General features: G+C 54.0%; 1 protein-coding gene across 2 annotated transcripts; it reads right to left on the bottom strand.

Moving 5' to 3' along the window:
• Positions 1-1,236: 1,236 nt before the first annotated feature.
• ADORA1 (adenosine A1 receptor) lies at positions 1,237-27,345 on the bottom strand. Of its 2 annotated transcripts, none has more exons than XM_052814203.1 (3): positions 27,120-27,345; positions 26,302-26,687; positions 1,237-2,206 (listed from the first exon to the last, which is right to left on the bottom strand). In XM_052814203.1, exons 2-3 carry the CDS (start codon positions 26,640-26,642, stop codon positions 1,573-1,575), a joined length of 975 nt encoding a protein of 324 aa, XP_052670163.1. In that variant the 5' UTR covers positions 26,643-26,687; positions 27,120-27,345; the 3' UTR covers positions 1,237-1,572. The 2 variants fall into 2 exon arrangements, with proteins under 2 accessions (XP_052670163.1, XP_052670161.1); XM_052814201.1 differs by lacking the exon at positions 27,120-27,345 and adding an exon at positions 26,866-26,979.
• Positions 27,346-27,549: the final 204 nt, after the last annotated feature.

The following is a 27,549-nucleotide window of genomic DNA, read 5'->3' as shown; positions in this document are numbered from 1 at the left end:
AGCTAATGAGCTACCCATAAATGTCACCCATCCAAGGTCCTTTCCCTCTCTGCACCCGCTCCCAGCCCCTGCAGGAACTTGCTGCACTCACTTTGCTCGTTGGTGACGTCCCAGGGACACGACCCTCCTAGGGCAGGGGAAGGGTCATAGGAAGTGTGTTTCCAATGGGAGACTGGTGAACAAGGGATGCTGATAAGAAAAGAATCCCAATTAACTCAAATTAACTCTTCCCACCACCTCTTCAGCCCTGGACAAGATCCTGCTGCAGAGCAGGGACTGGCAGTGTGGCTGCCAGCATCCACAGGTACCACAGAGCTGGGTGGGGGTGATGGTCCACCTCCAGCCACCCCTTCCTCAAATTTGACTAACAATACACCCTGCTCACGGCTAAACCTGAGGCAGACATATGGGGGTGGGAAAATGCCCCTGCGGCAGCATCAACACCAACACTGTGGCCTGCAGCTGTCCCCCACTTGCCCCCAAATGGGCGCAGGTGCCTCTGCTCCCCGGGGCCATGGAGGTGGCTGCATTAATCCACAAAGTTTGGCTCAAAAGGGTTTGGCTGCACAGGGAGGGTGGTAGGGAGCGACAGGGGAGAGATGAGACAAACAGGAGCTGGGAGAGGCTTGCTACTGCCTTGCACAGAAGACAGGCAGGAGAAAAGAGGGAAAAATGACTCAAAGCCAAAGTAAGAGGAGAGAGAAGACACATGGAGGGGACACAGCTCCCTGGTTGTAGCTTGCAGGGGTGGTGGGTGCTGCTGGGGTCCATGGAGAGCCATTGGGGCAGCAAAGGGTGCTTCTTCCAGAGTACTCTGGGGTTACGCTTAAGGGTTTCCTTTCCCCTCTACCTACCTCTCTGGTAGTGTTGAGAGTTGGAGACTGACCCTTTGCTCTGTGGGGATGGTGGGTTCATCACCCTGCTGGTGCTGGCATTGCCATGGGATGCCTTTTCCTATCTCTTCCCATGTCTCATCCCACCTCACCTCTCCCTGGTTATGGAGGAGAAACAAAGGGCTTGAAAGCTGCCAGCTTCAGAGCTGCAGAAATCACATTGCCCTGGGCTCTCCTGGTTCTCACCAGCTTCACTCCCACCAGAGCATCCCTTTGCCCCAGTGCCCAGGTACCCCCATGGGTCCATGAACGTGGGGGCCAGAGCGCGATGTGCCCCCAGCATCATCGACTGCTGCGCTCCAAGGAGCCAGAGGTCTCCATCAATGGCAGAGGACCTCCTGGGTAGTTTTTATTATTTTACTTTATTTGCACGAAGATAAACTGCGCCTTTGTCTGTACAATTTCTCCTTAAATACTTGGCAACCCTTAAAAAAATGAAAAACAAAAACAAACAGGCAAAAAAAAAAAAAGAAAGGAACACTGCAGGCTACAATATCAAAACAGTACGATGCTTGTGAATAAATAACCGCCTGCGGCAGCTGGGGGACATGGCTGTTCAGATTGCACAGGGCTGGTGAACCCAGCCCTCCTGGGTCCTCACTACCCCTTCTCCTGACAGCAGGAACAGTGGCCAGATGGGGACTGGGTTGGAGAACCCCTCTCTGCTCTATCCCAGCTCCTAGTTGCCCAGCTCAGCTGCGGTGGTGCTGGCATTTTTGTTGGTTTTGCAGCAGAAGTACTGGTTCCAGATCTGCAGGAAGGCTGTCCGGAACTTCTTGATCCTGAAGGCGTAGACGATGGGGTTCATGGCCGAGTTGCCATGGGTGAGGAAGATGGCGATGTAAGTGAGGATGTGTGGTGTCTCGCAGGATGGGCAGAACAAGGTGATGCAGTTGAGGACATGCAGAGGGAGCCAGCTGAGCGCAAAGAGGAAGAGGACCAGTGCTAATGACTTGGCGATCTTCAGCTCCTTCCCATAATACTTCTGGGGGTCGTTGGAGCTGGAGGAGACCTTCTTGTTGAGTTGCTTGCGGATGAGGTTGAAGACTTCCAGGTAGATGAGCAGCATCAGCAACAGAGGAGGCAGGACCCAAACGAAGAAGTTGAAGTACACCATGTACTCCATGCTGATGACTGTCTCAAACTGGCACTTGATGACAAACTCCGTGTGGCTGGCGTTGAGCTCCTGAGTCCTCCGCATCTTGTTGAGGTTGTTCCAGCCAAACATAGGGGTGAGTCCCACCAGAAAGGAGACGATCCAACAGCAAGCGATGGCCACTGCTGCCCGCCGGGGTGTCACGACGCTCTTATACCTGTGGAAGAGACAACAACCGAAGGAAAGAATTAAACACAAGAAGGATGCTCTGCCTGGGGGTTAAGACTGCTCCATGTGGGATGGCAGTGCCCCTGCTGAGATGGCACGATGCTCCTCACTGCCTTCCTTGGCAATTGGTAACAGCTTGTCCTGATAGATGTGTTAACAAACAGACTGGTTTCTCTGCATGTGCCCTGGGGAACCTCACCTTGTCTCCCACCATCACCCCCAGCCCCAGGGATGGGCAGAGACCTCAGACATGATCTTGGAGCTCTTGGGCTTGATGCCAAGTCAGGAAATGCATTAGCGACCTGGACCGTGCCCGTGTGGTCACTCCTCATATCTAGGGGGGTTTCATGTAGCTCCGGCAGCCCACCTTACACCTGAGCTCCCTACACCCAGAGCAGCAGGTCACTCTTTCCTCCCCCCGTGCACCAGCCCTGCTGGCACCTTGTCCCAGACAATTCCCCGTGTGCCGGGGGAGGAAATCGCCAGCAAAAGCATCCTCTGGGACCTACAGGGCTGGAGGAAGGATCCACCGGTGCTAATGGACCTCCTGGGGAAGCTTCTGGGCACAGCCTGTTTCATTTCCTAATGTGCTGGGCCAATCGACAAAACCCTCTTTCCTGATGGGCTGGTGCCAAGGGATGGAGGGGGAGGAGAGCCGTGCTGCGGCTGGGCTCTGCTCCCTCCCTGATGCCACCAGAGAGCACACCGGGGCTGGGCTTGTCTCTCCAGAGCTCTCCAAGCGGGAAGTGGAGCCTGCTAGATTGATTTTTTCCCCCTGGCCCTCAAAGGAAATCTTCTCCTTGGAGACCAAGAAGATTCGCAGCCCAAGTGTAATTGCTTTCCACCAGAAGGGATTGAACAAAGGAAGTTTTTCTGACTGTTTACTGGGTTTTTCAGTGATGCTGGTGTTAACCTGGCCATGGGGACCACATGGAGGTGTCTGGCCAACCTGGATCTCCATCCTGATGCTCAGACCTCCCTGCTGCATGCCTGCAACCTTTACCTGTGGTGGAAAAATGGAGCATTTTGGGTTTTTTTAATAAAGCTAAGGACGCAAACCCACTCTCCCTCCCCCTTGAAGGTCCCTTCTCAAGACCAATCTAATGGGCAAGGTGTCAGGCTGGGAGCATGGAGGGGCACAGGGTGGAGGGGGAGACACTGGTGCCCACGAGGCCAGAGGGTCCAGAGCCACTGGTCACTGACAGCTTTCCTGAATGAACCCCCTCTGGTCTGGGAAAAGATTCCCAGCATCCTGGAGGCAGCCAGGTCCCGTGGGAAGGAGGTAGCAACACGGGCTGCTGTTTCCTCTGAGAGCCAAGGCTGGAGCTGGAGATTGATTTATTCCTTGTGGGGAGGACAGAGGGCAGAAGACCCTGAGAAAGGCACAGGGCAGGGAGAGCTGGGGCATGGGGAGGGTGAGGAGTGGTGGGAGAGCACCAGTGCCGTGGACCAAGTCAAGGGAAGGGGGGGTAATGGGAGCAGCGGGCGGCAGAAGGATACCAGAGGCTCCCGTGGGGTTGTGTGCTGGCCTGTGCACCCCACGTCACCGATAACAGGTCCTTGGGGAAGGCTGATGTGCCCTTCCAGCTGTGACACCCCACTCCCCCCTCCCCAGGCTCCAGCAGCTCAGTGGGGTGACACTAGAAATAACAGCACCCCCCCGCCCCAGCTCCTTCCCTCTTTGCAATCCCTGCAAACTGCATCCTACCTCCCCACTCTCGAGTGTTTCTAGGGTCTTCTACTGATTTTGCTGAACGTGCTGCTGTCTTGGGTGCTCCCTACCCTTCAGAGCTGTGTGACAGCCATCACCGGAGAGACAAGGCTGCTGAGCAGCAGAGGTGCCACCGTGGTCCCCAAACACCCTCCCAGGGCTTGCAGCCAGCACCCTGGCATGGAGCACCTCGCAGAGCACCCACCCCTTCTCCCCCTGCCCTCATGCCTGGGTTGGGGCAGCACACAGGACAGAGTGTCCTGAGTCTCAGAGCACTGAGACCTGTTGTTAGTCATGAATCAGGGTCGGATCAGAGGACACAGTGTTCACTCTTGCAGCCAAAGCAGAAGGGATGGGGAACGGCTGCAGGGGGCCCAGCCCAGATGGTCCTGGCCCCCTGCAGCTCCAGAACATTGCGTGTTGTTGCAGATGGCTATCAGGACAGCTGCGGAGGTCGTGCAGACCTCAGGTCCCTGGGTGCATGCAAGCTCACATGGTCCAGAGTGTATAACACACACATAGCAGAGCAATCGCCCCACACACTGCTCATCCACCTCCACACTTCGGTGTATGTCCCTCCCTCCTCCTCACTGCACATCTGTCCTCGCTGCACATCCATCCCTCCTCAGTTCACATCCATCCCTCCTCGCTGCACATCCATCCCTCCTCGCTGCACATCTATCCTTTCTCAATACACATCCACCCCTTGTTAATGCACATCCATCTCTCCACTGCACATCCATCCCTCTTTACTTCACGTGGATGCCCCCACCCCACTGCGCATCCATCCGTCCTCCTTGCTGCACATCCATCTCTCTGCCATGGTCCATATCCATCCCTCCTTGCTGCACATCCATCTCTGCCACCTTGCTGCACATGCCTGGCCTGACACACACCAGTTCAAGCATCAGGACCTGGCTCTCCCTGCTCCTCGCTTCACTTCACACCGTGAGGTTTAAGTGTGGCACTGCAGAAGCAGCCAGCAGCTGAGAGCAAAGCCTGTCTGTGCATCCCCTTGCACGTGTGCATCAGGGTCACAGGAATCATGGCTGAACCTGAAATATCCATAGAAAACAGCAACACTTGGAGCTGGGGTTTTTGTTCCTTTTGCTCCTTCAAGCAACAAGCCAAGGGCAGAGCCAGCTGCAGCAGCCTGCGGGGAAACATGCTCCCCGGGGGCCCATGGGTGCCCACTGTCCCCCATCAGCCCTACATGGAGAATGACAAAAGCCGTAAAATGACTCCTCTGTCCACCCCACAGGGTCTGACCATGCAGCTCTCATGGGACTCAGCTGCTCTAAAGGCTGCAAACCCTAAAGCTCAACCCCATGGCATAGGGCGTTTGGTGGGGTGTAATTAACAGAGGGGCCAGGGGCAGACTTTGCTGTTCCCATGTTTCTTCCTTGGTTATGTCATAAAGAAAAAACCTTTCTCATTTACCTCATTTTGCATTAATATGAGAGGGCTGGAGTTTGGGATGGGTCTGGGAGGCAGCAGCACTAGAAAATGCTGATAATGGCTCACAATTCATAAATAATCGTATTATTATCATCAGCATTAGAACAATTGCTAGCATCATTGCAATTTTATTACTACTATTATTTTTTATTAACAGCTGCGACTAAAACATCCATGATAATAGTCACCACCATCATCATACAATTTGGGTTTGTTTCCTTTGTCTGTGGGGTTTTGAGCCTGACCATAATTGCTAGTTTTTCCTCCTGCCCTCCCTCACTGGTGGTTTTTGCGCCATCCCTTCCCCACAGAGATGGGCATCACCCCAAGTCCTCCTGGATGCCCTGCCAAGGCCAGGAGAAAGGACCCTGGAGGGAGGACAGCAACTGTCCAACCTCATTGATATCCCAGGGAAATGGGGTGGGAAGGAGCTTTGGTTTGGTGTGGAACAAAAATGTCTTTGTGGGTTTGGAAAATAACGCAAAGAGGCAAAATATCAATTATTGATAGAGTGCTGTTTGCATCCCCAGAGGAAGTGCAAGAAGTGATGGTTGGAGGCGGAGGCAGACAAATTGTCCCCAGGGGCTGCGCAGAGCTAACAGGGAGACATGGAACAGGCTCCTCAAGGGAGAGATGCTGCCTCATGACAGGATGCTTCAGGAGATGTTGCAGTCAAAGTTTCTTGGGCTGAGGATGGAGTCACTGGGTGAGACGCTGAGGCCCCTTTTCTCCAGGACATCATGAAATGCTCTTTGGGCCCTCACCCCAAGGACACTATCCACCCCCCTTTCCCTTCACTCATCATTCCCAGACTAGATTCAAATTCTTCTGCCACATTTTGGTGTGGCCAGACCTCTGCATCCCTCTCTGCGGCAGCCAAGGGAGCCCAGCTCAGCCCAGGACCTGCTCTTTAGGTGTCTGGCACTGGGTGGGCAAAGCCCCCATGGCCATCTAACATATCAGGACACATCTGAAAACAAATGGAGAGCGGTGTATTCATTGCATTTATATTGATTTGACTTTTGTCTTGGGGTCTGTCCCCCAAGAGAGAGGAGGGCTCATTTCCTAGATTTCCAACCCACAGGTCAATCCAAATCTAACACACAAAACATCTCCTCTTGTTTTGGTTGAAAAAGCTTCAAAGATTCCAGATCTGGTTTGAATAAAATTTGGTTTAGTATTTCTGTGAATATCCTTTTGGTCCAGAAAATACTTGCAGTTGTCCAGCCAGGCCTAAGATGCAGCTCTGCTGGTCCTTGCTCTGGTAGAGTTTATTGCAGTACAATTCCTGGGGAATTAATTCACTAATGAAGGCAGGCCATTGCTAATGAAATGAAGCTGGAGCCAACGTGGTAGGAGGAAAGGAGGCCAAGCTGACATGAAGCTCATCTGCATTATGAACGCAGCAAGGAAAAGCAGCCAGAGCATGTTCTGATCTAATTGAAAATCTCTAGACAAAAGTGCTTTGATCTCAGAGGATTTTGGTTTCTGCTCCTTTTTCCTGGCTTCATCTTTGCTTCTGATCTTTCAGTGTCCTGGAGGCCACTGGGTGGGAAAACTCAGATGTTGGTGTTCAGAGCTGCTCATAAATGCGAAGCTGAGAAATGTGAAGTGGCATCCAGGTTCTGTGAGGGGCAATCTCAGCTGCGGCTCAGGGTTGGGACAAGGAGGCCCCTGGGCACCTGCACAAGGTGGGAAGTGCTGCAGAAGGGACACTGCATGACAGAGGAACCCTGATTATGGCTCCTTTGTCACCTCTAACCCTGGTGTGAAAAGTTTATTCCTTCAGTCTCTTGCTTTGGCTGTTTGTTTACCTCCTTCCCTTCAGATCTCTTTTGGGCTTCATTTAGGTTAAAACTCTAAGTTCAAAATCTTGGAGGTTATCAAGGATTTGAAGGTGTATTAAAATGTCTAAAAAGGTCTGTTAGCATTGGCGTAAATGTCCCTTAGCACCAGCGTCCCCCTTCATCATTTGAGTGCATCCCCTATTTGTTCACATCCCTCCTATGTGACAGTTGGGAGCTTTTCAGATCTTTGGGGTCAAACACTAGCCGCTCAGTCCTTCACACTCCTGACAGCATCCATCCAACCACTGCCCCAAGTCAACGCTAGTGATTGGCCCAAGTTGTTTGCAAACACGGCTTGAGCTGTTGGATGACTCCCACCATGAAGGCATTTCACACCATCCTGTGTCATCCTGGCAACTCTCACAGCCAGAATAGGGGTGACAGGTGGCAATGACACAACTGTGGAGGTGATGTGAGAAAACATCTCCTGGGCAGAGGGGTGCTGACACTGTTTCAGCATGTTGCTCTCATGGTCACATCACTTCTGGTTTTCCATCTTGGAAGAAATGTGGGTTTGTGACGCTGGTGGGTGCGTCGCCATGTGAGAGGTGGCCTTGGGAGGGACAGATGTCAACCAACAACAGCCAAAGCTGGTAGCTGGATGGAGCTCTCCATGACAGCCTGTTCCTACAAATGCTTGAAAAGGAAGAGACTGGCCCTATCAGCATCTCCTCTGGGATGCATGGGGGATTGTCCTGATCCCAAAATCCCAGACTTGTTGCTTGTCAGATGCCAGCTGGCAAGTAAAGATGTAAAAAAACTGGTCCAAAACCCATGGAGAGTCTTTCAGGTGAGTCAGAAGAGTATGTCCTTCTGCAGCAAGGACATTGGTTTTGGTTGGTGATGGAGCCCCTGTCCTGCACCAAAATAGCCCAGCAGCCTCTATTGGCACAGTATTTCCAGCCTAACATGGATGTCCTACCACAGAGACACTTCCTAGTGCTCCAAAGGGACCAGGAGGACCCATAGCGCCCTGTGCAATGTCCCATTCCAGCACCTCTGGTTGGTTGGTCTGCAAGAAATTTGAGCTGTGGGAGAAACCTGAGAAGTGCCAGCAGGTCCCTGGGACAAGAGGTGACAGGGGGACGTGGTGGGAGAGGACGAGCCAGGTGGCTATGACAAGGCGGTTTCCACCATCCTGACCTCAGACTCCTCGCGTGACTGAAGAACTGATTTCAAAGGAGCTGAGGAGGAAAATCTCCGCCTGGCACCGTACCCGTGTCTGTTTGCTCAGGGTAAGCAAGAGCTCGGCTGGAGGGGACAGGCGGGTGAGGGCAATGTTGGGTTTTCTAAAGGTCACTCTTTCAGGGGGGCTGCAACAGGTTCCCACGGCAGGAGAGGCACCGATGGGAACAGACACCTTTTACCCACCACTAATGTGGATGGGGCTGCATCCCAAATCTCCACCTAGAACCTCTGTGGCACCCATTGAGACAGTCTGGGTCAGGGCTGTCCTGCTCCCATCATCACCAGCCGCCCCAGTCTGGAGCACGCACTGGGACAGCCCAGAGGACCGCAGGAGAAGGGTGCTTGGCACTCCCTGAGCTGTGTGCTGCAAGAAGAGGTAGGAGCAGGTGGTCCAAAGCTGGGAGTCTGTGAGGGGGTCCAGCAATAGATGTCCCTGATGGGTGCCAGGTCCTCCCTGCCACACTGCTGCTAATCTCCCTGTGTGCACTGAGCCATGATTTCAGAGGTCACGGCTGCCACTGCAGCTGGAGCAGTGCCCTGCAGAGGTGCAGAGCAGGGCTGGGACCACCCCACCAAGAGTCAGAGAAGGATTTTCTCACCATTTGATGTCCTTTCTGCTTGGCATCAGCTCTACGAGCAGCTGGCACCTTTCTAATCCCTATAGCTCAGCCCACAGGTGGTGACCTGGAGTTACAGCAGCTCAGCACCCCAGGCTCAGCAGAGAGAGGAGCTGGGCATGACCAGCCTTCTTCTTTGAGGACGTCTGCTCCCAAAACACTTCGGGTCTCCACTGCAGCAAGAGGAGATGGCACCACACCACGAGGCTGTTTAATGCAAACCTTGCCCAAAGCCACCATGAGAGAGGCTGAAAGCATGTGCATGGGTGTGTATAGATCCATAAGTGCACTGGGTTGTGTGCATCACACTGAAGTTCTTCCTGGTCCAGTCTGTGTCCAGGGTTTGGCTTTACCATCCTAAAATGGCAGCTGTCTGTGTAGGAATTATTCTGCAACAAGTGACTGCAAAGCGCAAGCAGCTACGACTGGGTGAAGCATCTGGCAAGTCCACCGAATGTTTCTAACCACTTTTAATAGCCAGTAATTCTGTAATGGATAAAGGCAAGGGTGATTATGAGGCTTATGAGAACAAATCCATCCTGTCAAAATTGACTGGTCCCCACACACTGAGGCACGGCATCCCCAGGGCTTTGGTGAGTGCTTCGTTTGGTGGTGGGTGAAGCTGGAGCTGGCCACAGCTCCAGCAAATGGCAAGGAAGTGACAGAAAAAGGAGGTTTTGTGCTTCAGGCTTTGTCAGAGCAGATTGTGCAGGGACCTGGACCATTTGCAGCCCTCCTGGACCCCACACAAGGTCAGGGGAGATGCTGCTGCCTTAGCGTGGGTTCAGCCTGTCCTGACACATCTCCCAGGACCTTGGAGACACCCTGGGATCCCTGAGGACTGCAGAGGGATGTGGGCACATCCAAAAGCAGCCCTAGGGAGACAAACATCCCCACAAGAAGCAGGGGAAATAAGGTAGAAAAGGGCTTTGTGGGCTAAAATACCTAGAAATGAGGAATAATGCTTCTACAGGGCAGCCAGGCTGTGCCAGGGTATCTTCACCCTAGACAGGCAGTACAAAACATGAAAGTCCATCAGGGATGTCCATCCAGCATATGACTACAAGTGTGGAAAGAGGTGTCCTCCCCTGACTCCAGCGGTCCACGGCGTGGACCCAGAGGCCAGACACATCCCCCCACCTCTGCTGCTCTCTTGATGCTATCAGCCCTGGTGGGACCAAGCCTCAAAGCACACATCACAGCTCAGCCCACCTTGAATTTGGCATCTCCCATGGGGCAGCATCACCCACAGCCTCATGAAGCTGTTTAAGGGCTTGTTTCCCTCCACTTCAGTGCCCATACACACGCCCACACTGGCCACCTGTTTTTTGAGTCTAAACCTGCCATATTTTGGGTTCCAGCTAGAGGATTGAGTTAAATCTTTGCCTGCTGAGCCAAAGAGACTTGTCTTATCACATCTCTGGTCCCTGGTATGTTAGCAGCAGCCACAACATCACACCAGCCTGGATGAATTCATTGCCAAGCAGTTGCACACCCCTCCTGGGGCTGCTCCTGGCCTCGATGGAGAAGTAGCTGCTGGCTGGATCTCTGCAGCCTGCTTCATTCAGGATGTCTGTGCCACTGGACTCCCCGGGCTCTGGCGATGAATCACAACCCATCTTTGGGAACAAACCACAGGCTTCCAGTAACTGCAGAGCTTCTTCCAGATCACTTGCCCAGTTGTTCTCATCTCAGAGGTGGGATGCGAGTAACCTCCACAGCGGCTCTACCGGGAACCAGTGCCAACAGCTTCCCCTCGGGCATCCCAGCGGCTCCCACTGTGACAGGATGCTGCAAGGGGAAGGAGGAGCACGGGAGGGCTGGACATTGCAGGCAGGGAGGATGGAAAGCATGGGGACCTTGCACACATCCTTCCCCTTCAGGGTCTGCCTTGGGTGCGGAGGAGACGCTGCTGTTGTCCAAAGAAGGCAAAGGAGCACATGTTGTGCACTGCTGCTCAATGAGAAAGGCAATTTTTCTCACATCCTTCAAGCAGCATCCTTCACCCCAGCAGCAAATATAAATCCTTTGTGCACATAAAGTTAATCTTGTTTTCAAACTGGGCTTGGTTTACAGCCTGTGGCTGGATCCCGACATATTCAAGTGCTCTGTCACTGCATAAGCAGCAATTCTCGGCAAGGACCACTCACCCAGTGCTCAGCCCCTTATCCCAAATATGGGTGGGTGGGGGTTAAGCAGGGGGCTGGGGATGCTCAGGGCATCTGATGTCTGATGGAAATGATAATTTAATTTGTGCCTATTGGGGCGTGCTGCCCTCTAAACCCAGGCAGGACCCTTCATGTCCCAAAGGGAGCCGTGACATCACCTGATGCTGTGGGCAGCACTGACTGCATCCAAGGGTGCTGAGTGCCTGCACGGGGGTAGCCATGCTCTGGATGTGTCACCCTCCTGCCACCATGTGACAGTCCTGAGGGTGCACTCAGTGTCCCTGCTCAATGGGGTACAAGTTGCACTGAGCCATAGATTTGTGCCCAGGCAGCTCCAGAGCTCCCTCCCAGCTCCAACATGTGTGGTCACGGCCCTCCAGGATTTTCCTGGATCATTGGCTTCTCCCTCCAGGACCCCTGGGTAGGTGGGAGGGAAATGATTTAACACTATTGGCAACGGCTGTAAAATCATGAAACGAGCTGCAGAATCTCAGAACTGGGGGAAAAAAATGAGGTGTTCTTGTCTTTTGGCTCCTGGTTTCAGGCAGCAGCATTTTTGAGCATTTCTCTGCAATGCAAAGCATGAGAAGTGCTGCTTTAAAAGAGAAAAGAAACAGAAATTAAGATTCTTCTGTAGCACCAGGACTTTGGGAATTAGGGCACAGAGAGAGGAACAGCCCAGTCCCTAAGAGATGGGGGTGAAATTATGAAAGCTGGCTACATCACTGATGGACAGCACAATGTGCCCATGGACTTGTTTTCAGTGTTACCCCTGTGCTATAGATTTACTGGACATTTTTAGTGTCTGTTTACAGTTTTTCTGTCAAAATTAGAAATTTGGTGTGCGAACATCTCCTTGGAGAGGAGTACAGGTCTGAGTCTAAGGGTGGGTCCTGCACACCCCCATCACATGGCTGAGCCCCTTCTAATGCTGGGAGCAACCCCACCTCCAGCAGAAGACAATTTCTGCAGGGCAAGAAGGTTTCAGGAGAAGCTGCTCAAACCCCACATGCATCCCTCTCTGGACAGTGTGCTGGAGGTGTTTCTCACCCAGCATCGTGGTGGGGAGATCAAGTCATCTGCCCTCGCCATGCCAGACCATCACCCTGTGGATCTGGCCACCTCAAAGGTCTCTCACACATCAGCCCTGTCCCTGCCGTGGTGATTAGCTGGGAGCTGATTGCCCAGGCCTGGCTCAGCAGCTGATCCCGCGTGTCTCTGCGTGTCACTGTGTGATTAGAGAAGTCAGGGCGATGTACTCATGTAGTACAAAGGAGAAGGGATAAAAGGCAGCTTTGGCTATCTTCAGTGTAAATCCAGGCCTTTGCTGGATAAAAGCAGTGTTTTTTCAATTACTGTTTGTATTGTACTTGAATTTTTCTATGCATTGCATATTTTTGTTCCCTATGCAAAAGAACCTCTTTGAAATGAGGACTCTGAAAGTCAGCCCCCCAAAATGGAGAAGGGAGGGGGAAGAGGGGAGGATGAAGAAAGAAGGCAGCTCTAAAAACCACTTAAAATGCCAAATCTGTCAAATGTGGGCTCTATGAGAAATTGAAATGAGATGGCAGATATAAAATGCCTGGTGAGATTGGGCTCTGAGAGCCTCTATGGCTCATACTCCATCCCACAAAATGCTGTGGCTTGCAGAAAGCCAGCCGTGCTAAGAGGAAGATGCCAGCTAAGGAAGTGCCTGGTGCTATCTGTACAGCACCAGGGCAGGTTGCCCAGTGCCATCGTCCTTCCCTGCATGTCACCACCACGCTCTGTGAATGCTGCTAAATCAAAGGGCAAGTCAGTACCCAGAGGAGACCTCCAACCAGGTGTGTCTGAAAAGCACTGAGAGCCATTAAAAGGCAGGAGCAGATCAGAGATCCCAACTAGAAGGGAAATAAGAGGGGTCTTGAGACCTGCTGTTGGAATTTCATCTGCATTTGACAGGACATTGAGCTCTTCTCCCTGGTTAAATGGGAGGCAGGAAACTGGAGATAGCATCTCCCATTAAGAGGCATTAACCCAGCCATGAAGCAGGGCTGAGGTGGGACTTTATCTCTCCAATGCAGAAATACTCTTCAGAAAAAGACATATCCTAAATTACAGCTGGAACAAGAGATTAGTATCAACTGCCTTTTAATTTCTTCTTTTTTACACTTCTGCTTGCTAACCCGACTCCTGATTTTGCAATCAACAACTGAACTCCTCAGTTTCTTAGGCTACAACTTGTTATTGCTGTCCAGGATCCTCACAGCACGATTTGTCGCTGCAAAGGGAACATTTCCCTTCTTGCACTTAGCCCAGTTCAAAGATTAATACATTCAAGACTGAAAAATTGGCTGGAAGCTGACAAAATGAGGGAGGTTGTTTTCTCCACCCAATGTCTAAATGAGAATTAGGAGCGCCAACGAGTTCTACTGTTTCCAAACCTCAGAGGACATGGTAACCCAAAACAATGAGTTCAGCATCTTCTGTCCAATGCATGTTCCCCCCCTGATTAAAAGATCAATTTCAAATGCAAAAAGCAGTTGGATTAATTTAATTTTTTTTTGCTAATGAGTTGGCTATATGTACTTTCAATTAATGAAAATCGTTTCAGAGACACCATTTCGTGCTATAGTTGACTTTTAACTTCTGTCCAAACACAACTTGCCACAAAGCTTGAGTAAAACCTCTGTTATTCGCCCCTCCACAACACCATAAAAATGGGAGAAGTGAGGATCAGAGCACATATGTGTCAAGCCATTAAGTTATTTACATTGGGATGAATCTGTCCAGTGCAGGTCTATATAGCTATATTCAAATTGAAAGCGAAGGCTCCAGTTAACACCTCAATCAAATGTTCCCTCACTGCAGAGAAACAATCTTTTGCCAGGAAAACAAATAAAAAGTGCAAATGCAAAGCAAACCTGAAGTTTATTATTTAAACTCTGATTACTCTTTCATACTTGAAAGATTATTTATTCCCTTGGAGGAAAACTGATTGACCTTGTTGCCTGGAAGGAAGCAGCTCAGTATTTCCATCAGGATGGTGGAGACAAAGAGCTGAGACCCAAGACCAGGAATTGCAGCAAAATGTATCAGCTGGGCATAAATTACACCCTGTGCATCTTCCTAATTACTCTGGCAGTTAAATCCAGGCAAGGAGCAATGGGCAGACATAGCCTGAGCCTGCCCAGGCAGCCTGGCTGGCACAGGGCATGGAGGTGAAGGATGCATGGGCCAGGCAGGATCAAGTCCTCCCCAAGCACAAGGATTGTGCCGGTCCCTGTGAAGCCTGCGAGGGACCTGGCATCCCCCTTCCCTGGTGCAAAAGCGACATGCAGCACTGCAAGGAGGTCCCCAGGTTGCTGGAAATGGAGGTGCTTTGCTGTGGCTGGACCTGTGGCACTTAGGGCAGGGGATGGCCTTACAGACAGTGGCCGTCTGCATCACTGGTGCTGTGAGCATCATGAGAGTGGGTGTGAAAGCAAGACAGGGATGGCTGCTGGTATCAGAGCAGCCTGAGCTCCCTTTGAGCAAACTGACCCCTCTGAGCCCATAAAGCACCTGTGTCCCAGCAGCGCTGAATGTGGGGATTGATCTCCCTTAAAATAAAGCCCTCTCGCCTGCACCCACTCGGGTGTCCCCCTGGCTCTGTGCAGGCTTTGCCATGTCCATCTGGACACAGGCTGTGCTCTAAGCTCTCTCCTAGCCTTGACCACTTGGTGCCACTGGCGAACAGAGCCATTTGCACTGAGAAAAATGAGTGTTTCGTTTTTGCGTGTTACACGGTTTAAGTCACTGAGTGTTGTTACCAGTGCAGAAAAGAAAGAGAAATAATTTAGTCTGTAAGACTAATTATGGCTATGTCTGAGACAGCATTTCTCAGCATCAGCCTCTTGGTGCTTGCAGAGAGTTTGTAGCATCATTCCCTCTGTGAACAGATGGGGAGACTGAGTCGCAGAGGGGGGCTATGACATGCCAAGTGAAGCAAGATGAACTGAGTTGAATGAGAAAACATCCCTGGTGCCAGGAGCTGGCATTTCCCTTATTTGAAGGAGGCCAAGAAAAATCATCCTGGTCTCTGGATGCAGTGACAGAAATGGCCCAGAGAAGGCAGATAGACAGCCATGCCAGTGATGTCCTGGCTTTCTGTGCTCTGGCCCTCCTTCGAGGAGCAATAGAAAGGTGTTATTGTCACCACAGGCAGGGTGTGGGAATGGGACGATGTCACCTCCCTGCCTCTGTGTCCCTGCAGTCCTGCTTGGGCATCGCTGTACCCGGGGGTCTGTGTGCAAGAACACCGTGGCTGGTCTCAGGGACAGCATGGATGGAGGCTGGCAAAGAAGACAAGGGAATGGGCCTGGGGAACAAATCCCCTTTCCTCCTCCAGCTCCTTTTTGTGAACAGAGACTTTTGTTCTTAACAAAAATCCAACCAGACCACTCAAGACTGCAGCGGCTGCTGAAAGTGGTCCCCTGCTCAGTGCTGGGGGGGCAAAGATCAGGCAAAGAAGGGATGGGGGGAAGGATGGAAAAGGCAGCGAGAGATGGGGCAGGGACATAAGGGGGAGCTGCTGGGTCCCACCGGGCTCAGTGCAGTGAAGGGCAAACCCAGATGCTGCAAAACTTTCCAGTGGCTGATCCTGCTCTGCACTGCCCTACATCACCAAAAATGGTCCTTCCTCCCCTATTTGCCTCCCATCACCCATCTGGCCCTTAGCCCATAGGCAATTGCTGCCTGTGCTCTATAGGAAGGAGGATCTCAACCCCTTGGGGTTAGTTTATACTCTCTTGCTGATGACATCACCATTGATGTCTCCTGAGTACCCAGACCAGCCCGTTGAGCCGCCCTCCGGTTGGAAAGGCCGCTATGTGCCCAGCAGCAGGCTGCAGTGGGGCTGGGTGCTGGCAGAGCAGGGGGTGCTTAGCTCATTGCTATTCTGCAGGACACCCCACTAGCTGTGGGGCTTTTTTGTGGCCACCTTGGAGAGCATCAATCGCTCTTTCTTGCAACTGGGCATCCTGTGCAAGAGCCACATGCCTGCCTCAGCAGCTGGGCAGCCGTGCTGCCAGAGAAGGCATCTCCCTGCCAGGAGCCCGGACAGCCTCTGGGATGGCTGGTTTCCCATTTGATGGGCTTGAAAGTTCAGGTCACCTTGGATTAGATGTGTCCCAAAAGGACCAGCTCCCTGGGACGGCTCCTCCCAGCCCATCGACAGCCCGCATGCTGGTTTCTCCCCTGCTCTCAGCTCCTGCGTCCATCCCTGCTGCATCTGGAGGGATCACTTTGAAAAATCATTAATTTATCTCCAGGATAAACCAATGCTGTTCATATTAGCTCCGTTGTGCTGGCTGTCGTTTCCCCAGGCTCTAAGATGGTACTGTTGTCCCCAGCGGGATGAGTCTTTCAAGCTGTCCCCATCCCTCCAAGAGTCTCTCGCCTGCATGGTCTCTTCCATGCTCCACGTCCCACTGTCTGCAGGGACCACAACCCCCCCATGATTCACACCTGGGCTTCCCTCACACCCCTGTGGGCAGGACCCTGCAGGTTTTTTTCCTGTCCTTCCTCCAGCCAGAGGTTTTCTTCCAGCCCACCAGTTTCCTTCCATTCTGAAATGACTCCTGTGTGTGTCATGAAGAAACTCATCTCCCAGGTCATTTCACCACGGTGCCTCCTCTAAATTTTCCTCCTTTTTTCCATACTTCTTTGTGTTGCAGTAACTTTTCTACCCTCCCTGCCTCCACACCAGAATATAGACCTGCAAATACGCCGACTTTCTGAATTTCAGACCCCTCTCGACTCCCTCATGTCTGCTCTGACTAGTCCCACCAAACCCCCTCTCCATGCTGAGGCTTGCACTGTGACCCCTTGGGATGAATCATTCCTCCCCCCTGTCAGGTTGATTTCGAACATGGCCATTTGAATGCAGTGGCTCCATGGCCCCCATCCCTGAGCCTTTGCCCAGCCCTGCCTGCTCTGCCTTGGAGGCCTAGGGACTTGCAGATCCCAGGCCACCAAGCCAGGTGGCTGCCATGTCCCCTCAGAGCACATCCCCATGTCCAATAGTCCCTTGTGTTTGGGTACAAGGTGCTTTGAGATGTCCTGGACAGGAGATCTTGTTGGGTCTGGCCTCACCGACTGCACACTGCAGCTGTGGGTCTGGGGCTCCCTCCAGATCAGATTTTGAAAATGGAGTCTGGTTGGCTTTGTCCCAACTGTCTCCCATCCAAACTCATGGCCAAAATCCCCTTTCTGGTCAACAGAGTCAACCTGGCACCTTTAAGACACAGTTAAGCTTATTCTAACACTGCGAATGGGCTATAAAAACCATGCTGTGATGCACCCTGGGTTGTAAAAGGAGCTGAGGGTGGCTTGGCTGTTGGTGGCCACATGGCACATGCCCCACCAGAGCAAGACAGATGCCACATGCACGTGCCAAGGGCTGGGCAATGACACGGAGACCAGCCTGTGGCTCCAGAGCCGGTTGCTGGGGAGGGGGTTGGTGCTGGCTCTGTGGCAGAGGAGTGCCCGAGCCTGCCTGCACACCCAGCCCTGACCCTGTGAGTCACTTATTTCTGCTCTATCACCTGCTCTGGCTGGTGTGGAGCGAAGGTGGGACCATTTCTGTAAAGACTGGGTGATGACGACACCTCCCATTGCTGGCATCACATTATTTCATCTCAGGGGTGGGGAAGACCCAGGACCACCCACCAAAGGGCTCCTGCATGCCCCAAGCCAGCTCCAGCACCGGATGGCTGTGGTAACGGCACACACCATGGTGAGCTGGTCCTGACTCACTCCTGACATGCTGCCTGCAGGGCCAGGCTGGGCTGGTGGGGACTGGGCAGGCTGAATCAGCAGCTTTTGCTTTGGCAGAGCCTCCTTCTGTAGGGTGTTTCACTTGTCTTATTGCCAGCAGCTGCACAGGGTCCTTCAAAAGCACTGGACCCCAAGCTCCAATGTGCATCATCATTGCCTCCACCAACCTAGCACCCTTGGAAACACCCCAGTCACTCCAGAAAAGGGAAAACCATCTCTGAAGTGCTCAGTGGTGCTGTTGGAAGTATGACAGTCTGTCTGGGTGTTCCCAGGTGTTTTTGGGGCTCTGCTGCTCAACCACAGGTCTGATGGACTATCATACCATGGACACAGGACCATCACTCACCTGCAGTGAGGTACTTCACCTTACTCACTGCAGACACCTCGCTGAACACCCCACCATGTCCGGGTGGCCCTGACCATTGGTGATCCTCATCTTTTGCTTGGTGGGGACCTCATGGTCAGTTTATATTGCCATGGGAGGAAGAAACACAAGCTGGCTAGTGTCCCATCTGCCCGCTTTGTAGAGTAGCTCCTCTTGGGTTGATGGTACCCAACACACCTGAATGACTGCTATGGAGGTGGCAGAGCCTTGCTGCATTCCATCTACCCATCTCCATCTGGTTTGATGTCTGTGTTCCCTGTAGGATGAATTAATGGGCAGGAGCCCCCTCACTGAGGGCATCATCCCTACAGATGTGTCTCAGCCCCTTTTGACTCTCCCAGTGGATGGAGGTGCTGCCACTTTTAATTAGGACTGATTGCTGACAAGAGTGACTTTTGGCATTCTTGATTCCAGGCTCTGCATATCAGGGACCTGTAGCCCAGGAGGACCATTTGGCCTCCTGGATAACCCCATTTCATTGAGTTACTCCTGCATGGATCACCATGGCATGGGCTGGGATCATGGAGGAGCCTGGCTGCTGGGTGCCCTGGGCACAGTCATGACATGAGACCATCTGATCACTGCACAGTGCATGAACAGAAAGGCCAGGTTGTCCCAGTATATCCGCTGTGCCTCAGCCTCTGTCCCTGCCTGGTGGGGTCACCCTGAGTGAGCCACGGTGCTGCTCTGTGCCTCAGTTTCGCTGTCTGCAAACGTGCTGTTGCCTTTGCTGGGAACATACCTTCAAATTTACTGGTGATGAATTGTCAGGGGTTAATGCATTAACCTGAAAATCAGTAGAAATGGAAAAAAAAAACAATTAAAATATTTCCAGAGCATGATTTTGGGGTGTAGCAGGCAAACACCAGCAAGAAGGAGCTGCTTTTGTTCATCGCCCTGCAGCACAACGCAGGCAGACGTAAGCTCTGCTGAGGGGACAGATGTTGACTCACAGCTAAAGGGGTCAAGGCGCAATGATACCCTGGGCAGATTACCCGCACAGGGACCACATCTTGCCCCGCTCAGAGATACAGGAGAAGGGCTGGGATGAGACAGGGTGCTGCTGCCCAGGAAGCCTGTCCAGGGTGTCTGGAGACCATGCATCTCCCCCTGCCCTTTTAATGCAGAAAATTTGGGAATTACCCCAAATATCATCAAGTCCGCAACATCCCTACACAGGATTCAGTGCTCTTCTCCCCTTCCCTCTGTGCTACTGAGAACAGAGCATCCCACAGTCAGACCCTCGCTGCAATCCAAGGAGGGGGACACCCGCAAACCCCCCATTTTCCCTAAGAACCCAGGAGCTGAGAACGCTGCTTACAGCCCAAGTCGCTTCCCTCTGGCTGGCATGGCAGCGTCTGTATCTTTTTCGAGTGACCTGATTTTGCGTCTGTTGGCAAATGCCTCGTGGCGCTGCTGCAGCAGCTGTGCTCGCTCCCGCCGAGCCTAATCCAGACGTCCCCTCACTGAGGGCAGAGCCCTTGTGGCTTTGATCTCTGACTTAGCATGCTCTTGGCTGAAAATTACTCCGGGGATCAGAGTCATGCTGAAAACCGGCCCACCTGGGTATTTACCAGGATCTCAAGACCAATATAACCTGCTGGTAAATTCCTTCCCATTTCCAAGGCTCTGAGTATTTTGGTGATACCAGAATTGAGCTCCTGGTCCCGGACCAACACAGCTTGTCTGTGCACCCTGGATCTGGTTTGAGCAGAGCTCGGTGTGAAATGCTTGCTCTGATTTAGCACCCACTTGCTGAGTTGGTGCAGGATGCTGGAAACTGCAGCTTGGAAATAGCCCAAAGTCTCCAGCAAACCTCTCTGGACTGATTTCTGCCTTTTATTCTTCATCCTTGGTTCAGATCTGCCTGTTCCTTGGGAATGAAGGTCTCCATAGATCACCCTTGTTGGCTAAAAATATACCTGGCAGAGGGCAGCAAAGGAAGAAACAAAAGAGGCGGCTGCAAAGACCTGCCAGTCTCCAAAATTTCTCCGGTGTAGGATAAATGGGAGAGTTTTCCTTGGAAATTCAATCTGCTTTTGCAGGAGCAGAGCCTGTAAGGATGGATGGCGTCTTTTCATTGACTAATGGAGGTCAAAAGTAACCTAGATGACCTCCTGGGCACAAGAGCTCCCCTGCAGCTCTCCGAGCTCACGCTCCCTGCTCTGAGTCACCTGGATGCTTTTGAAATGTTTCCTCCAAATTTAAAAATAAGCCTTGGAAGAGCCATGGTTTGGTTTATTCACTTGCCTGGCTGGACAGGATCGCTCGCAGTTACCCTCACTTATCATCTGCTGTTTTGGCCACACTGGCTAGACGCATCTCCAGTCACCTTTGTGTCCCTGGGGACATGTGAAACCCATCATCTGGCCAGCAAATTGCCCTCAGATGGAGCATACATTTCCTTTTCTTAATTTCATCCCATTGCTCTGGGTTGAAACCCTCGTGCCAGTCTGAAAAATTGCTTCTGTGGTTTGATACCTTCCCCCTTCAGTGGGTACCGTCCCCGGGGGACCAGCTCCCACAGGCACTGGGGCCACCAAGCATCCCAACCTGGTCTGAAACCTCACCATCTCCATACTGGACACATCTGCTCGGTCTCAGAGCCCAAGTGTCCGGGAAGGTTTCCTGGCAATTAGTGTTGGGAGTGCTGGAAAGATTTCTCATGGGACCTTAGGTGCTTTGGTGCCTGGGAATTTCGGACAAAGCAGGGTCTCATCCTGATGTCCTACTCATCCCCCCTCCCATGGCAGCGGGGTTCTCATCATTCTCCTGCCAAGACCCTCCATGAACTCTCAGTGGAAGAAAAGGGGGAAAATCATCTCGGACGCATGCCCTGCTCCACGACCCAGCTGGCTGAGGGTGACGAGACTTCCTAGGCTTCCCTGTGACCCAGCCCCAGCTGGCCCCACGCCTGCTGCCTTTGGCAGGCCTGGAGAGAAGGGGAAAGAGCGCTGCAATCCCAGCAAGAGCCCAAGTTCAGGCAGGAGCCTGAAAACCAGCAGGGTCAAGGTGGAAAACTTCCCCCTTCCACTGCCAGGTCCATCCAAGAGCTCGCAGACTACCTGCAAGTCCTCCTCACCTTCTGGCTTGCAGGCACTGCAGTCCAGGGCTGAGGGTTGCTCCTGCCATCCCTGAGCTGTTTTATCTCAAAAGGCTCAGGACAGGACACTTCTGAACCATGGGAGAAGGCCAGCACTGTCTGCAGAACCACCCACAGACCCTGCTTTACCCCGGGCTCTCCCCCTGCTGCACCCCAGCCTCCTTCTCCCCCCCCCCCCCCCATTTCCTAGCAATTTCCAGCCTGGTTTGGTCTAATTTCCATGGCTTTGCAGTCTTATGTGTGTGTTCAAAAACTTTAACAGCAGAAAATGCAGCTTGCCCTGGCGGGATGCTCCTCGGGATGCTGCCGGATGGGAACGGCAGGGCTGGGGGAGGGGTGGGGAGGGGCATTCCGATGTTGGGGCCCAGGCACAGAGGGTGGAGGTCCCTGCTGTGGAGTGAGACCTCACGTACAAGGGCTCTCACTACCAGCAGATTTCTCCAGCTTTTATCCTCCTGGCACATCTTTCAAAGTGTTTGAGGAAAGAGCTGGTGGTCCAAGTGAAGTAAACAAGGTGAGGACCCCCAGGGACATGCCAAGACAGGACCAGGCTGCATCCAGCATCCCTGGCCAAGGGGCTATGGTTCAGCATGTCCTGAGGACAGCAGCTCCTTCTGCCATGGCCCTCTCCAAAAAGCCAAACGCAGCATCTCAGAGCAGAGACAGGGGCCCCTGAGTCAGTAGAGGCTGGCGACAAAGGAGCTACATCCCCCCACAAACATCGCCCCGGCACCGTCCCCTCCAGCATCCTGCCGCCAACTGCCGCCACGGGGATGCCGAGGGGCCGGTTCCTGCCGGACGCCCCTAGCCGGCTGCTTCCCCTCCCTTTGAACTCGTTTCATCTTCCCCCAGCGCAGCTGCAAGAGGGAAGTTTGGGCTGCGCTGGGGGACCCCGCTGTGCCTGGCTGGAGGGGACGCCAGGGCAGGGGTCCTGCCTTGCCGCCGGGTGGAGAGGAAGGATGCGAGAGGGGAGATGTGAGCTTTTCCACCAGCATGAGGGCCGCAAACCTATTTTAGGTGGTTTCCAGCTGTTTAGAGCGGTTCCTGTGGAGGCTGGGGAGCGTGGTGCCCTCTGCTCCAGCCTGCTCAACCTGAGTGATGCTCTTGCATCCCTCCATAGTCAAGATAAGGCTCCTGAAGGGAGGCAGCATCCTTCAGACCCCAGCAGCCAGGAAGGATGCTACCCAGGGGTTTGGGGCAGAGGGAGAGGGTTTGGTGGGATAATCCGGTCCCCCGACCATGCTGGGTGGGCACTGAGTTTACCTCCAAGAGCAGGAGGAAGGAGGTGCCAACTCAAAGCCATGCAAGACCCCTCTTCACTCTGCAAAATCTGCCTCCACCTTGCACGAGTGGCCCATGTTCCTCTGTGTTTCTGCGTCCATGGGAAACACAGCCATGGGACCGAGGAGGATGCCCGAGAAGGAACATCGGATGCCGCTTGGGCATCTCCCACTGCCATCCAGAGACACATTACAAATGTCTTGGGGCACCATTTGCTCAAGACATACTGCCACCAAACACCCAGCCCCAGGGCTGCAAAGCTCCCAGTCTCCCCCCAAGGGCTCACTTTCCAGCCAGGTGCTTGGGCAGCGGACGGGTCCACGTGTTTGCTGGAAGAAGGAGCAAACCTCTAGGTTGTTCCCCCAGGCTCGCAGCCCCCAGGGCCAGGGTGTGCATGCATAGACAGGAGCCGGAGCCGGGCTGCGATGCACCACATTCCCCCCGCTCCCTGCCAAGCTGTGCCTCCAGTCCTGCCTCTACCTAATTAAATAGAAAGCCTGGAAAGTCCAGTGGTGACTTTGCTTCTCCTTCAGAAAACTCTTTCCAGACAACAGTCCTGTTGGCTTCTCACCCCAATTGGCCAGTACGTGACCGGGATGTGGAAACCTTTGCACACCCCTTCATGGAACCCGAAATGCAAGTGCTGACTCGCTGGGGATCCCCAGAGCGGAGATGGCATTTGTGGGGTGGTCGGCATGAGGACGGAGCAGGGATGCATGGAGCTTCTCTCCTTGCTGCTCCCAGTCAGCTGCCTCTATGAAATGCATTTCCCTTCCCCACTGTTGCCTCTCCCCAAGCCTCGGCAGAGCCAGGGCTGCCTGCGAGTGGATAGCGGGGCCAGTGATGTGGGGGATCCCCATGCACAACAGCCCACGAGATCCCCTTGGCCACGCCAGATCACATGTGGGTCACACTGGTGAGCATCCACCCTGTGCCAGGCTTATCTGGGGACTTGGCACGAGCGGGCTGCAGCGTGCACGCTGCCTGCTGACCCTGTCCCCTCCGTACCTGATGCTGCCCAGCCACGTGCTGGAGGGGACATCCCTGCTCTGTGTCCTGCCTGCCCTAGCGATGTGGCTGAGGCAGAGATCCCCCCACATTGCTCCCCACCTGCCTGCAAATCTCTGTGGGATGCCATCGCTGCCCAGGACTGGATGCCATTGCTGCCTATGGACCTCCAGGGACCTTAGCAGCTCTGCCCGAGGTCTCCCAGGTATGAGTGGCCACACAGGTCTCGCTGGGGACCCAAGTCCCACCGAGGTGTTGCAGGATCTCAGCACCCAGCACCAATTTTCATGCCGGTGGGTTTGGCGTTGCAATGAGGAACATCACCACGAAGCCGCGATTCGAACTGTCAGCACTGTAAAAATGTTTTCAGTATCATCTTTTAGCATCTAGCAACAGGTTGGGAGAAACTTGAGGCATTTCAGATTCAGGGAATTTTCTTTAGTGGCATTTTCTCTCCTATTTGTGATACTTTTCCTGCTGCTGTGTCCAGGGCACAAAATCACCTAAAAATCACTGCATTTGCCAACTGCTGGGAATTCATGCCAGGGAAAGAAGGAAACATCCAGGGATAAGTGAACAGGAGAGCTGGTGAAGCCAAACCTTTCTTGTTGAGGCTACAAACCCTTTCAATATTAAAGTAGGCTACAAAAAGTCAGAGGAAAATCTCATGATGCTGGGTGCTCAGGCACATGATGGGACGACAAAATTCAGGGTTGATACTGCATGAGAAAAACCCACCCAAATTATACACAGCACAGAAGGCTCTAACTTAATATTGCTCCCAGTAAAGGTCCTGGGCTCAGGGCAAAAATCTCCCTGAAAAAGCCCATTTGATTCTTAGAGGCAGCAAGGGAGAAAAAAAGACTGTGTTTGTTAGAAAAATGACTGACGAGAGCTAGGCAGTGTTGCTATGTATAAAGCTGCAGTACTCCCACACCTGAACCTATCCCCACCGCGCTGGGGATGCAGGAGGACCAAAAAAGCACCAAGAGCAATGACAGGGTGAGAATCACTTCAGTTACACTGACAGGCTGGAAGACGAGGATTTTTCAGGCTGGGAAAATCACACTTAGGGAGGAAGTCAGGAACAGCCTGCGAAATCGTGTGTGGCAGGGAAGGGGTGGGCAGGGACTGTGATTTTATCCTGTGGCCGCCCCCCCCCCCCCGCCTTACACTCCTTCACTGAGCAGCCTCCACTGGCCATGGCTGCAGGAAAACTCCCAAAACAACAGATCTCTGGCCTGATCCAGTAGATCTGGGGACACCAAGCACTCCAGAACAGCCAGTTGACCCAGATGCAGGTGCCTCCTGTCCCTGTGTCCCTGTACGGGAAGGTGATTCCTGCCCCGGGAAGGGTCCTACACCCATTGGGGTTTGGGCAGCACTTAACACAAGGGGGTTGGGTCCTTTTTTGGGGGTCTTTGTGCTGATGAAGGGTTGTGGACCCCTCCAGCAAAGGGGCTGGAGCCCACGTCTGAACTGCAAAGCGGTCAGTGGGGTGACATGAGCTGGGTGTGTGCTCAGCCGTCCTGGCTGGGCTGACTTTTCCAGCAATGCTCTCAGCCGTGGGAGCCTTCCCGGAGCCGACGAGCCCAGCAAAGTTGTCCCTGCAGCCTGGGCACGTCCTCAGACAGAGCAAGGGGGACCAGCCACAGTGACTGCACAGCGAGAGGCTGAGCCGGGACACAGGGGCTGCACTCGAGCTTGGTGTCACATCCCCTTCAAGCCCCATTGACACCCCCCGGTCCCACTGCGGCACCTGGGCCCCACGGCTGCCTCCCCCCAGCCCCAAGGGCTGCAGCACCATGCTAGAGTGGAGTGACCTGGCCATAAAGCAGTTAAATATCTCCTCCTGGAGCAGCAGCGTTCAAATACAGTGCATCCCCCTCATTTATGCCCCACAGTATTTGCTATTGACTTGGCTTTGACAACAGATACAGATGATGAGAAGGGGAAAAACAGGGAGAGGAAACATTTGTGGGGCAGCCCCATAGCCAGGGGTCTCTCCTGGGTGAGCCTGCCCCATGAGATGTGCCGGGCTGTCACCTCTGGTCCCTCAAAACCCCAAAGCTGTGTCTCACATGTCCAGGAGCAAGCAGGTTATCACCCCCGGGCTTCTGGGCTCCCTATGGCAAGGGAAAACCTGGGCTGAAGACAAATCTATCATCCCCTTTCCATTCCCTGAAGCACCCTGCCGGTGCTGTCCCATGTGTGGGTGGGACACACTTTGTCCTGGCCACAGGGACCCTGCGAGGGGCTGCCCTGTCCTGCCTGCTGGCTGCCACAATGCGATCTCTGCCTGCACACCCAGCATCCCCTGAACCCCCAGGCAAAGCTACCGGAGGCTGCGGGATCCCCCCTGACCCAGCCTGTCCTGATTGCTGCTGTGGCCAGATGTGCCTGGGCTGGCAGCCTGGAGGAAGACCTTTCTCCCAGTGCTTCTCCAAGTTTGGGGCATCCTTGCTCCCTTCAAACCCCCACAGCAGCCACTGCAGAGCTGGTCCTGACGCGTTTTCCTACCTGACGGGGATCTTGACCCGCAAGTATCGATCCACGGCGATGGCCAGGAGTGCCAGGATGGAGCTCTCGGTGAGGATGAGGACGGGACAGGCCACCATGAGGCAACTGTAAAACTCCGTCTGCGGTCCGATGTTGATGATGATGGCCAGGGGGATGACCAGAGCCCCCACGGCCACATCGGCCACCGCCAGTGAGACAATGAAGCAGAAAGTGGCATCCCGCAGCGCCTGGTTCATCTTCACAGCCCAAATGACCAGGATATTCCCCGGCACGGACACCAAAGCGATGAGGACTTCAATGGAGATGTAGGCAGCCTGGAAGGCTGAGACGGGGTGTGCCATGACGCTCCGGTCCCCCCCCGCCTCACGCTGGGGTCCCTCGGTCACCTGCAAAGGCACAGGGAGGCGATCAGCAACTGGCATCGTTAACTGCGCTGTGAGCCGGGATGGAGCCTGTGCGGGGAGGTGGGAAAAAAAACCCAACAAAACAACCCCACTCCCGTCTGTGCCGTCCCCTGGGGCTCCGGCCCACTCCCCCACCCCCCGGGATTCATCCTGCACCCACCTCCATCCCACTTCGCAACCGCTCCCGGTGCTCCGGGGGGAGCGGGAGCCGCCGGCCAGCCCCGGGGAGAGCGGCGGAGCCCCACCGCCCCTCGGGACCGCCCCGGGGCCGTCTGCCGGAGCCCCTCGGGGCCGCTGCAACCGGAGAGGAGCCGCCGTTCACTCCCCCCGCTCCCCGGGCTGCTTCCTCCCGCCGACCTCGCACCGCTCCCCGGCGGCAGCCGCCCGCCCCCGCCCGGCCCCAACCCACCTCACCTTGTCCTGCAAGCCGAGGGCTTGTTTTGGGGTGTCCTCACCCTAAAATAGCAAGAACTCTTCACCCGCAGGGGAACGCGGCAGGCATGCTGAGGGGGTGGCCGGAGGGATGCTCGGGGCGCTGGGTACCGGGCTTGCCACCGGCGAACGGAGCTGTGCTCGGTCCCCGGTACCCGGCACCGTTCGGCTCCCGCAGGCTCTGCCAGCTCCCAGCCGGAGCCGGAGCATCACATGGTGCAGCCTTCCAGCCGTTTAAAGAGCGACTGACCCGATTCGGGGCTCGCCGATTTTGGGACCCGTAATCTGGGTTACGGGAAGTAACCGGGGGAGGGGGCTAGGGGGTGGTGGTGGGGTGGCAGGATCGGGAGGGTGAGCGGGGTGGGAGCCGGCAGCGGGGGGGGAGCAGCAGAGCCAGTACCAGCCCCAAGTT

The sequence above is a fragment of the Harpia harpyja genome, chromosome 19 (genome assembly GCF_026419915.1).
Source record: "Harpia harpyja isolate bHarHar1 chromosome 19, bHarHar1 primary haplotype, whole genome shotgun sequence".
NCBI lineage: Eukaryota > Metazoa > Chordata > Aves > Accipitriformes > Accipitridae > Harpia > Harpia harpyja.
This window is presented reverse-complemented; position numbering and strand designations above follow the sequence as displayed.